General features: G+C 43.0%; 1 protein-coding gene across 1 annotated transcript; it reads left to right on the top strand.

The window, feature by feature from the left end:
* The first annotated feature begins 1,558 nt into the window (after nucleotides 1-1,558).
* Nucleotides 1,559-21,000, top strand: Fem1b (fem-1 homolog B). Its single transcript, XM_050151893.1, has 2 exons — nucleotides 1,559-2,431; nucleotides 15,083-21,000. Exons 1-2 carry the CDS (start codon nucleotides 2,184-2,186, stop codon nucleotides 16,716-16,718), a joined length of 1,884 nt encoding a protein of 627 aa, XP_050007850.1. The 5' UTR covers nucleotides 1,559-2,183; the 3' UTR covers nucleotides 16,719-21,000.
* Nucleotides 21,001-21,350: the final 350 nt, after the last annotated feature.

Below are 21,350 nucleotides of genomic sequence, written 5' to 3'. Positions count from 1 at the left end.
AAAATGAAATCAAACAAACAAAAACTAACCAACACAGCCGGTCAAAAGCTTTTTTTTGTTTGTTTGTTTCATTTTTCAACCTGAAGCCTCAGCACAAAATGAGTCAAGTTTCCCCTGTCCACCAGTTATTTCAGTGGTGTTGGCTGTAGAAATTTCATCTTCAGGGGCTGGAGAGATGGCTCAGTGGTTAGGAGCACTAGTTGTTCTTTCAGAGGTTTTGAGTTCAATTCCCAGCAACCACATGATGTAGGAGTACATGTAGACTCAGGACTCATATACATAAAATACACAAGAAAAATCTTAAAAAGAAAACAAAACACGCATCTTCAGTCCTTATTTCCAAGGCCATTTTTGTTTAATATTGTGGGGATCTGAAAATCGGTAAAGTTGTGCAGCAGAATAGAGGAGAATTTGAGAAGAGGCCTGATCCTCCACTAATCGTAATCCCAGCGTCTCCTAACTGGCCTTTGCGCTTCTGCTCTTGCTTCCTGGGGTATGTTCTCCACCCATCAGGGAGCAGGCAATGTGATCTTTTTTAAAAAAAGAAAGAAAGAAGCACTATCTTGTCACTTTCCTATTTAGAACTCTCCAGATGCCATCCCAGAGTAAACTGAGCCGTTGCATAGGTCACTGAGCCCACATGACTTGCCTCCTGCTGACTTAATTCTTTAGAACTTCCTACAGTCTGCAGCACACTGCTTTCCGTTTAGAGCTCAGCAGATGGTCAGGATCTTTGTACCAGCTATTCCCTTTGCCCCGCCTTTGTTCCGGTCACCTGTCATGGAGGTCTTTTCTGACCACCCAAACCAAGTCTCCTAGTCCAAACCCACATCCTTGTTTCATAGCAAATGCTAATGATACGACTCCAACTGCTTCCTCCACACGAACCCCAGGAGAGAAAGAAAAGGCCAATACCAAGAAATCCCTGATGCTAACCAATGCCTGGTACGTGGATGACCTATAGCATTCCTTGGATAAATTCTGTTTTCAAATCCTAACAATTCTGTGACGTATGTGAGACAACGAGGTTCTGCAGGCTCAGGACCAGAGACTATTTCAATCATGCTATGACCGCTGCCCCTTACCTCTTTAATCTTACACACTTAATCCCCTTTTTCTTGGGAGGTCTGACCAGCCTTTCATTTCCTTCTCAGTGCAGCGGCTCTCACGCCCTCCCAAATTTCGGAGGCTCAGAGACATAGAGACCTTTATCAAAAGTGGATCTTTTGGGAGCTCTTACTCCTTCCCTGCCCTCCCCCCATCCAAGGCAGAAAGTATCCCACACCATCAGTCATAAAACTGGGTGGGCTCGCTAGCCCGTAGGTTCGGTAGCCTCCTCTCCGCCCCCAGTCTTGATTAAAGATCCCAGGGTCCTGTGGGGGCGAGAAGGTGGCTCCTTGCGTCAAGGACACTAGGGACTTTCAAGCCCAGTATTAGGGCTCGCTTAACTGCGCACAGCGGAACCTTTCTTTAGGAGAGCTTCGTTTTCCCGCCGGGCGGTTTAGGAAGCGATACCTACTTAAGCGTCCCTCCCACTCCCTTCTTCCCTCCCTCCCCTCGGCTCTGTCTGCGGAGGCTGCCTTCCTCTCGCTCTAAGTTCCGGTGCTGGTGCTGCCGGAGCGTTCGGAGAACACCCACGCGCGGCTCGCGGCAGCTCTCCTCGCCACTCGACACTTCCGATTGCCGGTGGGCGAGTGCCCGCGGTTTTCCTGCGGCGAGGGGCGAAGCGGAGGCCGTTCCGGGCCCTCCAGCCCGGCGCGAGGCAGGCGCGCACATCGCTCGTCGTCCGGGGCGCGCGCGGGCCTCTCGAAACCCCAGCGGCGACCCGTAGCTCGGGCGCGCGCCTGTCGCAGCCCGCAGGAAGGAGGCGGCCTGAGGCCCGGGGCGGCGGCCGCCATGGAGATCCCGTCGGCCCAGGGCCGGTGCCTGGGCCCTCGGGGGCGGCCCTGAACGTTCTCCTCCCCGCCCCCCGGGCCGGGTCACAGTTGTGCCCCCAGCGGCGCTCGACCACCTCTGTGTCTCCGCCCTCTCTGGGTCGCGCTGCTGCCTGGGCGCGGCGGCGGCGGCGCCCTGTTGAATGGGCTGTGAGGGCCCGGGTCTGAAGTGCTGGCGAACGCGGCCTACGGGGGCGCAAGACAGCAGCAGCGGTGGCGACCAAACGGGTGTTGGAGTTGGCGGCGGCCATGGAGGGCCTGGCTGGCTATGTGTACAAGGCGGCCAGCGAGGGCAAGGTGCTCACTCTGGCTGCCTTGCTTCTTAACCGGTCGGAAAGCGACATCCGCTACCTGCTGGGCTATGTCAGCCAGCAAGGAGGACAGCGCTCCACGCCCCTCATCATCGCAGCCCGCAATGGGCACGCCAAGGTGGTGCGCTTGCTCTTAGAACACTACCGTGTGCAGACCCAGCAGACTGGCACCGTCCGCTTCGACGGGTAGGTACAGCCCAACTCCAGCCTCCCTCGGACGCGCGCGGATCTCCCAAGTCCTGGATCCCCTCCCCGCCCCACCTCCCGTCTTCATGCGTGGACTCTTTTTCCTTTTTATATCCTCTTCCAGCCCCCGTTGATGCCCGCCTCATCTCCCAACGCTATGTTTTGCTGTCTTTTCCGTTCTGCTCCTACCCTATTACCCCCGTAGGTGGTAGCCACACCCTGGGTCTTTAGATCTATAGTCTTCTCCATTAGTCAGCGAACACGGGGGGGGGGGGGAGTGGTGGCTGCCTATCTAGGTTTTTATACCTTTCTGTCAGCACTGTTGTTGTAACCGAGATAGAAAATTAACGAGATCAGCAATTAAAACTGAAGACCTCCTGGTTCTCCATTTAACCTGTCCATTTTTCCCTCGGTGTGGTCGCATCGAGGCTCAAGCAGATCTCTAGGGCTTTCTATCAAAATAAGCCCCTAGAACGAGCAATAGATGCAGACACTTGATTTCGTCATGCAGCCGGGCATCTCTAGACACGATTCTGACTCTCCCACATTGCTGGCCGGTATTTTTGGCTGCACAGGTGGCTCTGGACCTGGTGTAGAAGTTACGCCATTGCTAAATTACATGTTATAAGGTGGGATGGCTTCACGATAATTTAATATCGTTCAAAAATTACTGTTCTAGGTAAATTTTTCCTTTGAGGTTAATTGCATATTTTGGGGGGCAAGATAACAGAATCGTCATGTTTGACGTTATTATTATTTTTGTCCGAGGATTGTGGAATGATTGGCACATTACAGCTGCGTGCAGAATTTGCTTTGACAATTACATTGTTTTTTGGTGAACTGCAAGTAAATAAACTATTAATATTTTAGCATTTTCTTCTTTTGAAATAGATGGACTCTAAGCATAAAAATGTGCAGTTAAGTTTTGGTTAGTAAAAGCTGCCTGACCAAATAACATCCATCCATCCATCTATCTATCTGTCATCTATCTACCTACCTGTCATCCACCCACCTACCTTCTATCTATCTATCTATCTATCTATCTATCTATCTATCTATCTATCTATCTATCTATCACCTATCTACCTACCTGTCATCCACCATCTATCTATCATCTATCTATCTATCTATCTATCTATCTATCTATCTATCTATCTATCTATCTATCTATCTATCTATCTATCTTTGCTATTTCTGGTTTTAAAAACCAGGTCTTGTTATATACCTCAGGCTGGCTTGGGCTTTAAAACGTTTTTGTTTTGTTTTGTTTTTAAGATGATGAGGGTAATGTTAAATTTTTGTTGCTTTTTTTCCCCCCTTAAACAATAAAAACTTTTGGTTCTGTTTTAAATGAGAGGGAGATGATTTGAACTGTTGTAGTCCAATGAAATGCCAGCCCTTGGGTCCTGGCTTATCTTTGGTCCTACTGTAGGTAGTAGGAAGGTGGTGTTGAGCAAAGATGGCAACCTGATTCATGTTTGTTTTCCCCCTTTGGCCTCTGTCCTAGAAATTTCCAGTGTCTCACAGCCTTACCTACATCTAGAGGAGTGAAGCAGGATGTCCCCACTATAGAAACAACTGGTCTATTAAGTTAGGAATGAATCCTTGCCATAGCAGCTGCTGTTAGGGACCTTGCTGAGATCTGGGTGGATAAGAGAGAACAGTCAGGGAAAAATTAGTTATCTTAAGAATTTAGAAATACTCTGCTTAATGCCGTCTTCTTGGATCATCACAGAGGAAGCTGTTTTGAGGCGATAATTAAAAGAACCTGACGCCTGTAATTCTAACACAGGAAAGTCGTAAATTTGAGGACAGCTTGGTATATAAGGTTAATTCCGGTTCAGCCAGAGCTGCATAGACCCTATTTCCAAAACAAAACACAATAAAACAAAAAACCCTGAAACTAAAAACAAGTAAGTATCCCTTCCCTCTAATTCCAGAAATTATTGAAAATGCAGTTTTGAACTCTTGTTTACCATTCTGCACAAGCTAGTGAGATTAAGGAGCTCTAAAGCAGACAGTTGTCAGACACCAAGCTTTTGCTTAGGGATCTGTATTGAGAGACAAATGAGAATGTTCCCACTGTAGAGGGTGACAGTTCATTTGTGTGGGGTCAGACATGAGTAATTGCAGTTGCCGTGGCATTTAGGCTTATAGGAGTTTTTGAGGCTGCTGAGGGAGAACAGGAGGAGGATGTTCTCAGCTTTGTGGTGATGGAGAATAAAGGCTTTACAGAGAAGGTAGTATTTGAGCTGGACTCTAAAGAACAGTGGGTCATGAAGAGAAGACAGTCTGGTATCCTTCAATGTTTCAGTGCTTATTGCAAGAAGAGATCCAAGCTAAGACAATTTAGAAAGAGTATGTATGGGTGGGATCCTGGGAAGATGGCAGAGATCAGTTGAGAGAGTACGGTACTGGGAGAATGGAGAGATCGATCACTTGAGTGGAGTACTGGAAGGAGTTGGATACTGGGAAAAAGCAGGGATCACTTGGGAGTGGGATACTGGGAGGATGGAGAGATCAGTAGAGTGTGGGGTACTGGGAGGATGCAGAGATGAATAGAGTGTGGGATACTGGGAGGATGCAGAGATCGGGTTTTGATGTTGCTCATATCAAAAGCTAAGGGAGACTAGTGAAACTGCAGTCTGAAGTGTTGCCACCATTTGCAGTTTTGCCAGATGAGGCTTCTGGATTCTGTGACTATTTACCCCATAGATTTTTATGGCTATTAAAGTAGCTTGGTATTTTATTCTTTAAATCCTTGTGGTAGGTCCAAGCTTGAGTCATAGTCTGTGAAGAAATGGAAGGTTTTTACTTTTGACAGGTATACCAATTGAAAAGAGAATAATTGAAGTTCATGACCACAATTCAGCTGACTCAGTCAAGTTTCTGAGATGATTTTGTAGTTTATCAGAGATTTTGACATTTGAGACCCAAGAAAAGATGGTGATTTATGCTGGACGGAGGTTGGTAGCACAGGACTTTAATTGCAGTACTCAGGAGGAAGAGACAGGCAGATCTCTGTGAGTTCAAGGCTAGCCTGGTCTACAGGAGTGAGTTCCAGGACAGGTTCCAAAGCTACAGAGAAGCCCTGTCTTGAAAAACCAAAAAAATAAAAAATAAAAAAATAAAAAATATTCAGCCATTTAGAGCCCGTTAGCCATAGTGCTGGTAACAGTATGAAGCTCACTCCTGTATTAAAGGCTAGCTTTTTTTAAAGATTTATTTTATGTCTGTATGGTGTACATGCACAGATGAGTGAAAGTGCCCAGAAAGTCAAAGATGGCATCAGATCCCTGGAGCCCGAGTTGCCTGGCAGATGGGTTGTGAGCTGCCCAAGGTGGTTCCTGAGACCTGAACTCTGGGCTTCTACAAAAGTAGTATGTGCTCTTACTGAGCCATATCTCCAGTTTCTAGCCTTTTGTTTTGTCTTGAGACAGGATCTCACTTGGCTGGCCTGCAACTTTCTGTATAGATCAAGCTGGCCTGAACTAACAGAGATCTGCCTTCCTCTGTTTCCTAACTACTGGAATCAAAAGGATACACCACTGTGCTCAGTATAGTTTTGGGTTTTTAAAGACAATTATTGTGGCAGTGGGCAAAGAACCTAGAGTCGCTACCAGTGTTAGGCAAGTGCTCTACCATTTTGCTATGTCCCCACCCTGGGGCTGGATTTTGAAAAGTTAATCTCTTCCCTTAGGTTATGTTGGCACTTGATATCCATGGCCAGGTGGGAGCCAGTAGGCTCTTCTTGGATACTAAAGTAGGTTTAATGTTTCTAATTTGTACATATTTACATACCATCTTCACAAGTTTTAGGCAAAGTTGTTCATTTATCCTATTGTTTACTAAATATAGTCTTTAAAGTTTCAGGTGTTTGCTTGGAATTTTGCTGTAGCATGTCTCATATTTTAGTTTTGTCTTGCATAGCAGTGTCCATGACAGGTTCAATATGCTATGTTTGGTGTGTATTTGTCTAAGAGAGATACAGACATTAAAATTATTTGTGTTGTTACAATTATTTTTGAGACAGGGATTTGTTATGTAGCCTAAGTTGACCTATAAAACTCAAGTCCTCCCTGTTGCTGGGATTACAGGTATGTGCTGCCACACCCACTTGAGGGTTTTTTGTTGGTTTGCTTACTTTTGTTGTTTTTAAAGTCTGTGTGTGTGTGTGTGTGTGTGTGTGTGTGTCTTAGTTTCTTTTTGTATTGCTGTCAAGGCAGCAGGAACTTGAGACATCTGTCACATGGCATCCGCATTCAGGAAGCAGAGAGATAAATTCTGGCCTTCGGCTCACCTTTTACCTTTTTCCTTCTTAAACATTCCAGGGCCAAGCTTGGAATGGAGCTGCCTGCTTTCAGTGTGGACTGTTTTACCTCAACCTATCTAAATCAGTATAATTCCATTTAGGCATGCCCAGGGGCTCAGTAATCCCTCTCTCACAGGTGTGCCTGGGTAGTTCCAGATGCAGTTGACAAACCATCACACTGTATTCCACCTAAAAGCTTTTATTACCTCTTAGGAAACCAGAGTGGATTCATAGTATAGGTGCTAGAGCAGTGGTTCTCAACCTTTCACGACCCCTTTCAAGGGGATACATATCAGATATTTACATTATGATTCATAACAGCAAAATTACAGTTATGAATAGCAACAAGAATACCTTTATGGTTGGAGGTCACATCACCACAACATAAGGAACTAAAGGGTCACAGCATTAGGAAGGTTGAGAACCACCGCCCTAGAGGGAAGGGATCACCACCTACATTAAGCATCATGTCAATAATTTGATTCCTTGTTCACCCTTTTTGGAATAATACTTGAGATGACTCTGCTAATGGCTCAGCATGTGAACCCCAGAGTTGACAGAGGTGAGTAGAAAGGAGCTCCTTGAAATGAAAGGGAACTTTTAGTTGGTGGTGGGGAAGCTACCAAAAGTTCTACAGAAAGGGACCAGAACAAAGGAAAGCTGAGCTGTGGGATAATTGTGCTGACTTGGGTTCTGAGGGCTGACTACTTTGTGCCAGGGTTTGGGAACCACTTGTTGAGCAGGTTTGCTGAGACACGGGTTGGGAGAACACAGGGTGGAAGAATGCTGAAGTCTTCTGTTGAGTGTTCTTATTTTACCAGTGCTAGGATGAACACTTAATAAATGTCTAGCAAAAGGAAAGGCAGGAGGACCATATCCTTGACTAACTTTGCTTCGAAAAAACTGGCAGGGAGCTCTGCTGGTCTTGAGACTGATTTCCAGCATTTTAGTTAAGATGCTGGTCATGCACATCTAATGAGTTTTTATTTCATTCCCAGTGCCTGAACCAGGTAGTTCCACTTCAAGCTGAACCAGGAAATCAGTGGTAGAAACTACCTCACAACTGTAGAAACTCCATGCCTCTTGGTTGCCTTTGTTCTTGAAAATTGGGTTGTTGATCAGATTATTGTCTGTTAAACGATAAATTATAGTAGAGAATTTGCATTAAAAATTTGGATCAAGATTAGAAAGAGCAGTCTTTAAACAGGTTTATTTTGTGTTCTATTCATTTTGTTTTTGAGGTAGGGTCTCTCATCTCTGTTGAGTTGTGTATGCAGACTCTTGTTCCCACCTCCCATTTTGCTTTAGCAGTGCTGGGGCTAGGATTACAGATGTGAGCCACTGGATCTAGCTTTTTAAATTATTAATAATTACTTAATAGTTAATAATTGTTTTGTTTTTGTTTTTTGAGACAGGGTTTCACTGTGTGCCCCAGCTGTCTTGGAGCAGTCTGGTCTCAAACTCAGAGATCTGCTTGCCTTTGTCTTCTGAGTGCTGAGATTAAAGGCATGAGCCACCACTACCTGGCCAATAATTAGTAATTGATTTAAATGTGGATTCCAGGGTTTGAACTCAGTTGAAAGGATTGTGTGTCAAGTGCTTTTACTGGCTGAGCCATCTCACCAGCTCCAAGATCATTGTTCGACACAGTGCTTCTCTCATGGAAATTTAGTAAATGGCTTATTAACTTTAATATATCTTCATCTTCTGTTTAAAAAGTTGGTATTTTTGTTTTAGGGTTGTGTAGATTATACATACATGTGCATACATGCACACATGTATATATACTTTTTTTATAAGAAAATATCTTAATTTTAGTTGTTTCAGTAAAAATATACATACATATACACCATATACTCATGCACATGCAAAACAACAAACGAAAGAGTAGGTTATTGTTGTTGGGTGGTGGTGGTACACCTCTTTAATCCCAGCACTCAGGAGGCAGAGGCAGGTGGATCTCTGAGTTTGAGGCCAGTCTGGTCTACAAGAGCTAGTTCTAGGACAGACTCCAAAGCTACAGAGAAACCCAGTCTCGAAAAAACAAAACAAAATAGAGTAGGTTATTGGAATTGTCTTATAATTCCTGTCACATTTCTATATGAATAAAGAAAAAATGGATATTACCAGACTATCCCAGGAAAACGAGTAGAGTGACCAAGTACTTTTTGTTATAAAAAGTGAACGGCTACCTAGATGGCTTAATGGGGAAGGGTACTTACCTGTAACCAAGCCTAAGGATGTAAGTTTAATCATTGGAACTCACAGATTGGAAGGAGAGAACCAATTCTTGCAATTTTCCTCTGAACTCCACATTCATGCCATGGTGTGCATGCACACACTAAATAATTAAAATGTAGTAATAATGCTGGGTGTGCTGCTTCATGCTTTTAATCTGAGCACTCAGGACGTAGAGGCAGAGGATCTCTGTGAGTTCAAGGCCAGTCTGGTCTACATAGTGAGTTCTAGGACAGCTAGAACTACATAAAGAGAGCTTGTCTCAAAACAAAAGATAAAATTTAATAATATTCAAAAAATCAACTGAAGTACATATGTACCTAAAATTGAATTTTTACCATTTCACCATAGATTATGGTGAAATTTGAGGTCAGAAAACTATTCTAGTTGTTTTTTGTTTTAGTTCTTCCCCCTAATACTTAAAAGGAGCTGGAGAGATGGCTCAGCTGTTAAGAGCTTATATTGCTCTTCCAGAGAACCTAGATTTGAGTCTCAGAATGACATCATTTTTTGGCTTCTGGATACCTGTACTCATATAGTGCTTGGATACAGGGAACACACACACCCCTCTACCCCTATCCTTGTACTTATATAGTGCTTGGATATAGGGAACACACAACACACACCCCTCTCCCCTTCCTTTGTCCTTACACTGGCTTGGGCAGCTATTGTTTTTTAGTGTATGTGTATGAGGAGTAAGAAGCTGTTATGCTAGAAGTTAAACTTAGGTCCTTGCACATGTTCTGCCAACTCTACAATTAAGCTGCATCCTTAGGCCCTATGTATTGGTTTTAAAAAGATGAAATTGTTATATACTAGGAATACAAATATAAGCTATTTAAATCTCAAGAAGTGTTACGTTAAAATAGGTCCTTTATATAGGTTATTTTTAACTCTGGCAATTAAAATATTACCTTTTCTCACTTGGGAGGCAGAGATAGGCCGGCTAAGTCCTGGAGCATAGTAAATTCCAGGCCAGCCAGCAGCTACATAGTGAGACCCTGTCTCAAATATGAAATAAAGCAAAGTAATTATTTTTATTTTTTAGGGAAGAAGGTTAATACTGGCTTACTATACAGCAAAGACTGACCTCAAACTTAGGTTTTTCCTGCCTCCGACTCCCCATTTAGGCATGTGTCACCATATCTGGCTTAAAATATCACTCTTATTTTCATTATTTATTTGTTTGTAAACTAAGGAATTAATTAGGACCAGATTAATGGCACATACTTGTAATCCCAGTACTTGAGAGGCTAAGCTAGGAGGATTGCCAGTTTGAGGTCAGCCTGAGCTACATAGCAGTTTCTAGGCTAGCCTAATGTAGAAAAATCACCAAAAGAAAAAAAGGAGTTGAGGAGTCAGTGAAATGTTAGATAAGAATAGTTTCATGATTACCAACTGTGCCATTTTACCAACAATTGTCTAATTAAAACTTGTTCTAATTAGAATTATTATATTTAAATTTTCCTTAATATGCAGCGTTCAATTAAATTTTTTTGTTGACACAACTGTGATACTGTCATAAAAAAATCACTCTCTAGTAGTAAACCAAAAGAAAAATTTACAAGACTTCTACACTGATAATTACAAAGTATCTCTAAGATAAGCAGAAGGTAACAAACAGAAAAACTCCCAAGTTCATGGTTGGGAGTGTCAGTAGCCTCCGAGTGTGGCTGTTCTACCGAAGGGCTCTCTGTACATTACTGTTACCCAGTCACACTCCTAGCAGGCTGTATGTGCGTGCACACCTCTGTGAAACTGGCAGCCAGCCCTAAAAGAATGTGGAAATGTAACTAAGATAATTTTGAAGAAAAAATAAACTACCATAATTGTGTCACTGATGCAAGGTTAAAATAACGCATCAAGATAACATTCCAGAAATAAACTCACTCGGAGCTAATGAAATTGGCTCCAGTGGGACTGGGAATGTAGTTCAGTAGTAGAATGCTTGTCCAGGGTATGTGATACCCTGGGTTCAAGTCTCCAACACTATGGGAGGAAAGAAAAGCGCCAGTGAAATTCAGGTAAGAGACACACTTTCTAAATAAACATTGCTGGGACAGTTAACAGTATGGGAGAAAGTCAGCCTTTGTTCTAGCCTCACACTGTGCACAAAACTTTAAACGATAAGGACATAGAAAGATGGCTTAGTAGTAGAGCATTTACTGATCTTCCAGAGAACCTGGGTGTAATTCCCAGCACGACATAGAGGCTACCTGTAGCTTCAGTTCCTGGGATCTAATGATGCTTTCTTTTGTTCTCATAGGCACTGTATGCATGTGCTACACAGACATACATTAGGCAAAATACCTATATACATAAAAACAAAATATTTAAAAGTTAAAAAGCAAACACTTAGAGATTCTTTTCCCCTTCCTCCCCCCCCCCCCCCCTCTCTCTCTCTCTCTCTCTCTCTCTCTCTTTGCCCCCCTTCCCACCTTAGGGTTGACAAGATGGCTTAGTGGATAAAAGTACTTGCCTCCATCCTGACAATCGGAGTCCGGTCCCATGACTACCCGATGGAAGGAAATAATTGATTCCAGAGAGCTGTCCTCTGACACATGCTTCCCCTCCCCTCCCAAATAAATGCAAAAAAATAATTTTTTTTAAAGATGTTAGACTGCTGGGCGGTGGTGGCACATGCCTTTAATTCCTGTACACAGGAGGCAGAGGCAGGCGGATCTCTGGGTTCCTGCATATCCAGGACTGTATACTAAGACTCTGTCTCAAACAAAAACAAAACAGAATGCCCAAGATAACTTTATTTATAAAGAACAACCCTTGGGAGCAACCAAAATATCCACTAAGAAGACAATGGATAGATAAACTGTATAGAACTGGGAAGTAGTTTGTGGCTTTAATTCTAGCACTCAGGAGGCAGAGGCTGGCTGGTTGATCTCTGAGTCCAAGGCCAACCTATTCTATAGAGGGAGTTTCAGGATAGCCAGGGCTACAGAGAAACCCTGTCTCAGAAAAACCAAAAATCAATAAACTATAGAGCACTCATAACTTTCAAAGACAAATTGCTGATCCACCCAACTCTATGAAAGAATCTCACAGATGAGTTAGTGAAAAAAGCCAAATATGAAGGAATGTGCTACATGGCTTCATTAATAGAATAGAACTGGGAAGAGGCACTAGGAGAACATATCGGGTGACCATAATGTTTTATACCTGGATCAGAAAATGAGTCCGTAGATGTACTCAAGATTCATGGCTGGTGAGATGGCTCATTAGGTAAGGGTGCTTGCTGCCAAGTTCAGTTGCAGAACCTGCATAATGGAAGGAGAGAGAACCAATTCCCACAAATTATCCTCTGACTTCCACCTGCATGCTGTGCTTTATGAACACACAAATACATGCACTTACAATAAATGTAGTTCTATCTAAGCTATGTAGACTTAAAGAGGTATAGCTGACTTTCAAGGAAAATAGCACAAATGAATCAAATTGTTTATACAAAATACTTGATCTTCACAGTAACTTACCAATAACCCTATGTGGTAGATACCAATATGATGCCCATCTTGTTGCTATGTAACTAATATGTTTACATAGGATCAAATACTCTATAAGGTCTTCAAATATAGTAAAAAGTATCAACTGCAAAGAAACATTGTAGATCAACACTTGTTTCAATTTCAAGAGGTCTCTTTTCAGACTGGTTATTAACACATTGTATCAAAAACAAGTGCAGGTCCAGTTGCCATGGCTCAGCCAGTAAAGATCACTGTGGCCAGACCTGATCTTTTGGTTCCATCTCTGGGACCCACATGGTGGAAGGAGAGAACCAACTCCCTCAGATTGTCCTCTCACTTCCAGATGTGCACTGTATATTTTACACAAGCACACTCAGAGCCACCTGCACTGAGTAGCCCTGACTGGCCTTGAAATCAGATCCACCTGCCTCTGCCTCCGCCTCCTGATTGCTGGGGTCAAAGGTATACACCATTGCTCCTGGCTAATAGATGTAATTTAAAAAGAAGGGGATAGATGTATTGTTTCTGTGATGTTAACTGGGGCTATTTTATGTTTTTCTCTAAGTCTTTTTTTTTTTTAATTTTTCGAGACAGGGTTTCTCTGTAGCTTTGGTGCCTGTCCTGGAACTAGTTCTTGTAGACCAGGCTGGCCTCGAACTCCCAGAGATCCGCCTGCCTCTGCCTCCCGAGTGCTGGGATTAAAGGCATGCGCCACCAGTTTTTCTGTTGGCCCTGGCTGTTCTAGAAAGTACTTTGTAGAAGCTGGCCTCAGACTCACATTCACCTGTATCTGCTTTCCAAGTGCTGGGATTAAAGGTGGACAGCACCACACCCAGCTGCTTTTCTAAGTCATAGTTTATTCTGTGCTGCTGTAACAATTCTGTTATAGACTAGGTGAGTCTTAGAGTGGGAATTTATTTTCCATATCGTGAAGGCTGGGATAGTCAAGATGAAGGTTGGTTGGGTTGTCTGGCAAGGGCCTCATCCTGGAGAGAAGAATGCTGTCTTCCTGGTGGAAGGCAGAAGTGCAGGGCAGCCGCTACTGCCAAGAGTTAGTCTCCTTCATAAGAACTGGAATTTGGAAGAGACAGGGAGGTGCACTAGCTGCCATGGTAACAGCTGGCTTTTGGTGAGTCGTTATGGGTGTTGCACCCTCTTATTTTGTGGGGGTTGTAATTTGACCTGCACCACCGTGTAAGGTTGTGTAGTGAGAAGCTCATTAATAGATTTTGGGTGTGATAGTTAATTGCAGTAAATAATTACTTGATCAGCCTTCTACTCATATTGTCAGGTATACTTACTAGTTCTAGCACAGTAATTCTAAATATCTTTAGCAAAAATCTTTTTAGGGTCCATGGAACCATTATCAGTAGAATTAAAATTAGGAAAAGGAGATTGGGGGAAAAGTGGGAAAGGCTGGACTTGTCAGAAGAATCTAACTTTGTAGAGGTTGCAAACCCTGCTTGTAGCAGAGGCACTGAGTAGCTGGTAACCGAAGCCTCAGCGTCCACAATGTCAAATCAGGGAGGTACCTGGGTAGTTTCCAAATACTAGCGTTTCTTGCTCTTGCTGCCACATAATGGTTTGCTTCAGGAATATATACAAAGTATACACACACACATCTTAGCTTTTTATAGCATGCTAGAAAAAAAGCACATTTCTATACAGCATTTATAATTGCATGCAGAGCACATTTGCTTAGTAAGTCTCCGTGTACATCCTGCCATCCAGTACCTTTCCCAAAAGGACACAGTGTATAGCAGTGTATGGACCAGTGATTGTTCATTCTTGTTGCTGTAGGTCAGGTAATCTTAGGGCAGATTCTCAACCTTCCTAATGCTGCAACCTTTTAATACAGTTTCTTATGTTGTGGTGATCCCTAGTCACAAAATTATTTTCATTGTTTCTTCATATTTTGCTACTATTTACAAATTGTAGTATAAATATTTTTGGAGATAGAGGTTTTCCAAGGGGTTGTAACTCATAGGTTGAGAACTGTTGTCTGCGGGCTAATCATCTGCTAATCATAAACTTCTGGGGATTCTATCTACCTCCTATCTCACCGTAGTGACGTTAGGATAATAGACACTTGACACTCTTGGCACTAAACCTGTTCTGTAGATTTGAACTCAGGCCCTCATGCTTGCACAGTAAATACTTTTCCCATTGTGCCATTATCCCAACCTCCCCCCCCCTCTTTCTCTCTGTGTGTGTTTGTTTTTTTGTTTTGTTTTGAGATGGTTTCTCTGTGTAACAGCCTTGACTATCCTAAAACTCACTTAAACCAGGCTGGTCTCAAACTTACAGAGGTCTGCCTGCTGCTGCCTCCCAATTTCTGGGCTCAAAGGTGTGTGCCACATGTCCAACACCAGCCCCTCTTGTGTTTTCTGAAGTGTATTTTTGCCAGTTGAGAGTATTCTTTAGATTTTCAAAAAAGATGAACTTTAGTAATAACAGTAACAATAATTTTATTAATTCATGTTGGTATAAAGTGCTTTGCTGAAATTCCTTGTTTTTATTTCTACCCAAACTGATACTTTATTAATGTTTGTGAATGCACCTTGTTAAGCATGTCAGGGCCTGTGAGCCCAGTGTCTGACTGACTGTTCTTTCTGTGTGTAGGTATGTCATTGATGGTGCCACTGCTCTTTGGTGTGCTGCAGGAGCCGGACATTTTGAAGTTGTTAAACTTCTAGTCAGCCATGGAGCCAATGTGAACCATACCACAGTCACTAACTCAACCCCACTGCGGGCAGCATGCTTTGATGGCAGGCTGGACATTGTGAAATATTTGGTCGAAAATAATGCCAATATCAGCATTGCCAACAAGTATGACAACACCTGCCTAATGATCGCAGCATATAAGGGGCACACTGATGTGGTCAGATACCTTCTAGAACAGCGCGCTGATCCCAATGCTAAAGCACACTGTGGAGCCACAGCATTGCACTTTGCAGCCGAAGCTGGCCACATTGACATTGTGAAAGAGCTGATAAAATGGCGAGCTGCAATAGTGGTGAACGGCCATGGAATGACACCATTGAAGGTCGCTGCCGAAAGCTGTAAAGCTGATGTTGTTGAACTGTTGCTCTCTCATGCCGATTGTGACCGCAGAAGTCGGATTGAAGCCTTGGAGCTTTTGGGTGCCTCCTTTGCTAATGACCGTGAGAACTATGACATCATGAAGACATACCACTATTTATATTTAGCCATGTTGGAGAGGTTTCAGGACGGTAACAACATTCTTGAAAAAGAGGTTCTCCCACCCATCCATGCTTATGGGAACAGAACTGAGTGTAGGAACCCCCAGGAACTGGAGTCCATTCGACAAGACAGAGATGCTCTTCACATGGAGGGTCTTATTGTGCGGGAGCGGATTTTAGGTGCTGACAACATTGATGTTTCCCACCCCATCATTTACAGAGGGGCTGTCTATGCTGATAATATGGAGTTTGAGCAATGCATCAAGTTGTGGCTGCACGCGCTACACCTCAGGCAGAAAGGTAATAGGAACACGCACAAGGATCTGCTTCGATTTGCTCAAGTCTTCTCACAGATGATACACCTCAACGAAGCTGTGAAGGCCCCAGATATAGAATGTGTTCTGAGATGCAGTGTTTTGGAAATAGAGCAGAGCATGAACAGAGTTAAAAATATCTCCGATGCTGACGTCCACAGTGCCATGGACAATTATGAGTGTAACCTCTATACCTTTCTCTACCTGGTGTGCATCTCCACCAAGACACAGTGCAGTGAAGAAGACCAGTGCAGAATTAACAAGCAGATCTACAACCTGATTCACCTGAACCCCAGAACACGGGAAGGTTTCACCCTGCTACACCTGGCTGTCAACTCAAACACGCCAGTCGATGATTTCCACACCAACGACGTCTGCAGCTTTCCCAATGCGCTGGTCACAAAGCTCTTGCTGGACTGTGGTGCTGAGGTGAATGCCGTGGACAATGAGGGGAATAGTGCCCTCCACATTATCGTCCAGTACAACAGGCCCATCAGTGACTTTCTGACCTTGCACTCCATCATCATCAGCCTTGTGGAGGCCGGCGCTCACACCGACATGACAAACAAGCAGAATAAGACTCCACTAGACAAAAGTACCACTGGGGTGTCTGAAATACTACTTAAAACTCAGATGAAGATGAGCCTCAAGTGCCTGGCTGCCCGAGCAGTTCGGGCTAATGACATTAACTACCAAGACCAGATCCCCCGGACTCTTGAAGAGTTTGTTGGATTTCATTAAGTGACTGGATGTGTAAAATCGTTTAATGTGGTGCTAAAAAGTAAAGGACTTTAATCACAGACAATAGAAGTATGTGTTCATAAATTGTCCTTTTCTTTCCACTACCCTTTCAGCCCGTCTGTCCTTGGTTCCCTTTGGCTCTTGCTCATGTATTGATTTCAGCACACTAAACAGAGCAGCACTGTTCAGGTGTAACTGGAAGGTGTTTGGACATTTCTTTCTTTCTTTCTTTTTTGAAGGAATGAATGTAAGATATTTTGTGTAATAGGGGGCATTTGTGATTTAAAGTTGGTGATGTTTTAACAGCTGCCTACAAAAGTATTTCTGTTAAGCTGATGTCAGCATGTCATCCGTGCAGCAGTTTTGAGGATTTCGTGAAGAAAATGAACTAAAAAAGAACACTGAGAGCAATGGGAGATGCTCGTGTCCTGCGTGGATGATTCTCACTCTCGCTATGTGCGCAGAGTGATACAGCACATTTTACACCAGGAGGACTTGAAACACTTAGCTACTGATTCTTAATCTGAAATTATGTGCAGTTATTGTTGGAAAGTTGAATTTATGGAAATGATTGCATTCTGCTGGGTAGTGTCTTCTAAGTGGTGATCTTAGCTCAGCCTGTGGACTTGGCTAGACCCCACCTTAGGCTGGAGTTCTTCTAGTCTTTGTTTTAATGATGGATCTAAATTGCAGTCATGCCCTTGACTTTTGGCTCACAGACCTAAGTAAGGAGCACGCTGTATTATGAAGCATTGTCATAGTATAGCTAGATGTTCTATTTTGTCCCTTTTAGCCCTTTCCTCTTGTGTTGTGTCTTTAACATTTGGAAACTGCCTTTCCAGAGGGCATTTATTTCTGTCTCCCTATTAGGTGTAAGATGAGCGAGGACACGGTTCTGATGTTTTTTTACTTCGTCCATTGTAAGATGTAGGGAAACCAGGAGTAGGGTATAGGAAATGAAGTATTTGATGAGGAAAATGACTCTCAATGCCACATGGAAGGTATATCTCAGAGCTGCAGACCTTTCTACCACAGAATGTGGTACTGAAGTCTTTGTTTTTTGCTTTCTTTTATCAACATTTCAAGAGTATTCTGTGATTTTTCTCTTATGCATCACAGAAATTCACACTGAAGGAACACCTGCTTCTGCTGATGCTGGAAATGATAATGAAAGTAAACTAGTTGTTCCTGTAATTTTTCTCTAGTGCCAAATGAATGCCTGAGCTACCCCTAGTGCATGGTACCATAAGTGGAGACCCACAGCTTCTTGTTTTCCTTTAGTGAAAAGCGTTGTCATGATGCGACATCAGATATAAACTTTAAACAACCTGTAAGATTTCACAGACATTTTACCTGTGGATATTGCTTTTTAAAATGTATGAGAAAGGTTGCAGTGATGCAGTATAAAAAACAACCAAGCCAAAATCAGCACCTAGGGCCTTAACAGAGATACCCCACAAAATGAAATACCTGGGAGGGTAGGAGAGACTTAAAAACTTCCTGTCCAAGGGTGCGAGACACAGTTGCTGTAGTTGTGTTTCATGTGTGTGTTTGCTTCAGTTAGGAGTGTTTTAATGGTGCATTCTTTCATGAATAGATGTCTGTTTTCCTAGCTTGAGAGTTTACAAGGAAGACATTTCTGATGGCTTAAAGGGAGGTGTTGGAATGACCCTAATTTGGGAACTTCTGACCTTGACCCTTCTGACACGACTCAAGGGGGTATTGTCTCACCTTGCCCTGGCAACTCTCAGTGGCCTGAAGAAATGACACACTGCACAGGTGAGTCAGTCCTGCCTCTGTCCAGGCTCAGGTCAGGTCTTTCCTTTTCGGACTCTAAGGCCTGATATGGACAACGAGGAATAGCTGTGGCACTTAGTATTCATTTGGTTCCATTTTTTAATGTATATGGTTTTTAAGCACCCAAACTTAAAATATCAGATAACGTTGCATGTTTTAAAAACATTTTTCCCCTTCACTATCCAGGACCAACACTGTTCTAGACGTTATTTATATATGAGGATAATAATAATATGTGCATATTCAGAGATAGAATTTAAGGACAGCTTTGAAGGGGGAAGACTGCTGATGAGGGTAGAGCAAACTGAACCATGCCAGTGGATAACTGGCTAGGTTTGTTTAACTGTAGTTGCACGTGGTGCACTCTAGCTGAGGGTCTCATTCTGTCCGTAATGTCACTCCAGATTTGCATTGGGGAACACCTGTATAAAGCCATTATTGGAAGAAGCGATCTTCATGCCTGGTTTTTCCGTTACTTATTTTTGGTAGAATTCTTTAAAAATAAGCTCAGCCAAATGTTCCATAAACTTTTGTTTTTAAAGAAAAATAGATAGGTGTGGAAGGTGGTGGTTTTGTAGCTAGCTCACTGGGCTGTCTCCTACAGCCATGTCTGTCACTTCATGTTTGTTATTGGTAGAATCATGCTTTGAATTCTAACTCTTCCTTGGCAGTGTTAGTGATTTCCCAGAACACTTCTCTGTCATGTAAATTGTCACATTGGATGAGCCAGGAGGCTGCTTTCCATTTCATGCAGTTAGGAACTGGACACTTGCGCATCAGTGATTAACCCCAGTCTGGGTGACAAGCCCATCCCCTTCCTTGCTGAAGAAGGGGTAACTGACTCTGACACCATGGCTTTTACAGTCCACCCTGATTGCTCACAGCCCAACTGTGCAAAGGTTCTCCACTGTGAATACTTGAAACCTGGAAACCCCAAAGCGGCCCATCTGCCAAGCTTTGGTTTTGTTAGTTTCTGAGAAGGGCTTTGATCTCATTATACTAATAGTTGATAAATGGTGATTGTGAGAACTTGAGCATGACAGCATTGTTTGACATAAATTTGGGAGCAGTGCCTCTCTAAAGGCAGCACTGTAGTTAGTCAAATGTTTCTGAAAATTCAAGTTCCAGAGAGTTCCAAGTTCTGTGTTAACAGCATTTTTCTTAGTTGAGGCAGCTCTTCAAAATCAAAGACTGCTTTGGCTAATCTAACAGAAGAGCTTCCTTATTCTTGGAGTAGGGCAGCCAGAGGAAAGAGTTGTCTGCCCAATACTGGTTGAGAAGCAGCCAGTGGCTGATCTCTGAGTAGGTGGATGAAATTATCTATGCTTCCTTATGACAGTTATAAAAATCTGAAGTGCTTTATCAGCTACCCAGGAGTCTATGCGCTCAGGAGCGCACCCTTCTCACTGACGAGACTCCTGCAACATTCATAGGGAGGAGTAAGACCTTCAGCGCTGCCTTCTGCTCTGTGAACTGATTTCAGTCCAGATTCTAAGCTGTGCCCACTCCACTTTGAAAGTGCACGGCTCCATTCTGGATATCATCTGACAGCCTCTCACTATGTAAATACACAAAGGGGCTTCCTTAGATGTTTCTAGTAGACGTGCCCAAACCTTGAGATGGGTTAGGGCATACAACATCCTCTTTCCCAACCCTGGGATCTGGAACAAACCCTCTAGTGACAATGCTGATACATTGTTTCTACAAATGTAAAGTAAACGTGGTTCCTAGAGTCCTAGGTCTGTGGAGTGTACCTTTGTGTTAGTGTATTGGGAAGGGACAGTGGCTTGATGGTTATGGGGAGTATATCTTTGATGTGTTCAAGGGGTGACTACTGCTAAACTACTGTCAGCTTTCCTTTAGGGGTGAATCATGGGATGAGTGGCCTCATCAGAAAAATGAAGGCACGAGGATGCAAGCCTGCAAGGCGAGGAAACAGGTTTTGTATCTCTTATCGGGTGTTGTAAAATGTGTGCATGGCTTTTTTTGTTGTTGCTCAGTAATTGGTAGAGGAGAAAAGATGAAGGGACCCCTCCCTTTTCCCCCAGCTTTCCTAACCAGTCTTTTCAGAGGTACATAGCTGGGGACTAAAATCTGGCCTTAACCTATTGGAAAGACTGTCCTTTGTAATGTTCCACAACCTGCCGTCCTCGGTGCAGAGGAGCTACATAGTTGTAGTCTAGTAATTCACCATGGTTTATTGCCAGCCAGTGATGTCATTCTGTCGTGCACTCTTGTCGAGCCATTGATGTGACTTTAATAAGCATAGTAACCTTGCTGACTGCACCTGAGGTCTATCAGTGATTTATATATTGCATGATGTCTTCTGTTTGAGTTTGACATGTAGAATCACATTTGATTTCATGGCAGTTGACAGTCCTAATGGCTCAGCTAATTTGAAACTAACAACTTTGCTGTGTAAAAGGAAAAATGGTGTTGTGTTCAGTAAATGTTTGAAAAAAAAAAAGTATCTTGAAGTTTGTGTCTTTATTGTTCAATGTGAGATCTTTTGTTGAGTTTCTTTGAAAAGGGTTGTTGAAACTATATGTGTGTGGGAAAATCCTGTATAAAAAAAAAGCTCTTCCTGTGTCCCGTTTGGACTCTGTAGAGCCAATCATTACAAAACATCTTTTGAGTAGCTTCCCATAAGTTTGTTGTGGTGTATATGTTTTTTTCACTTGAAAATGCAGTGGACTTCATGTTTATTTAATATATTAAGCATGTTTTCATTTCCATATATGTGCATTTAAGAAATAGAGCTTCATAGCACTTACTTCTCTATATGATCTTAAAGTCTGTTTGTTTACCCAGACTTACTGGTGGGCCGTCAGGTTT

This window comes from Alexandromys fortis, unplaced genomic scaffold (genome assembly GCF_014885135.2).
Source record: "Alexandromys fortis isolate MF-2015 unplaced genomic scaffold, M_Fortis_MF-2015_v1.1 scaffold_70, whole genome shotgun sequence".
Classification (NCBI taxonomy): Eukaryota; Metazoa; Chordata; class Mammalia; order Rodentia; family Cricetidae; genus Alexandromys; species Alexandromys fortis.
Note: the sequence above shows the minus strand (reverse complement) of the source record. Positions and strands in the feature narration are given on the sequence as shown.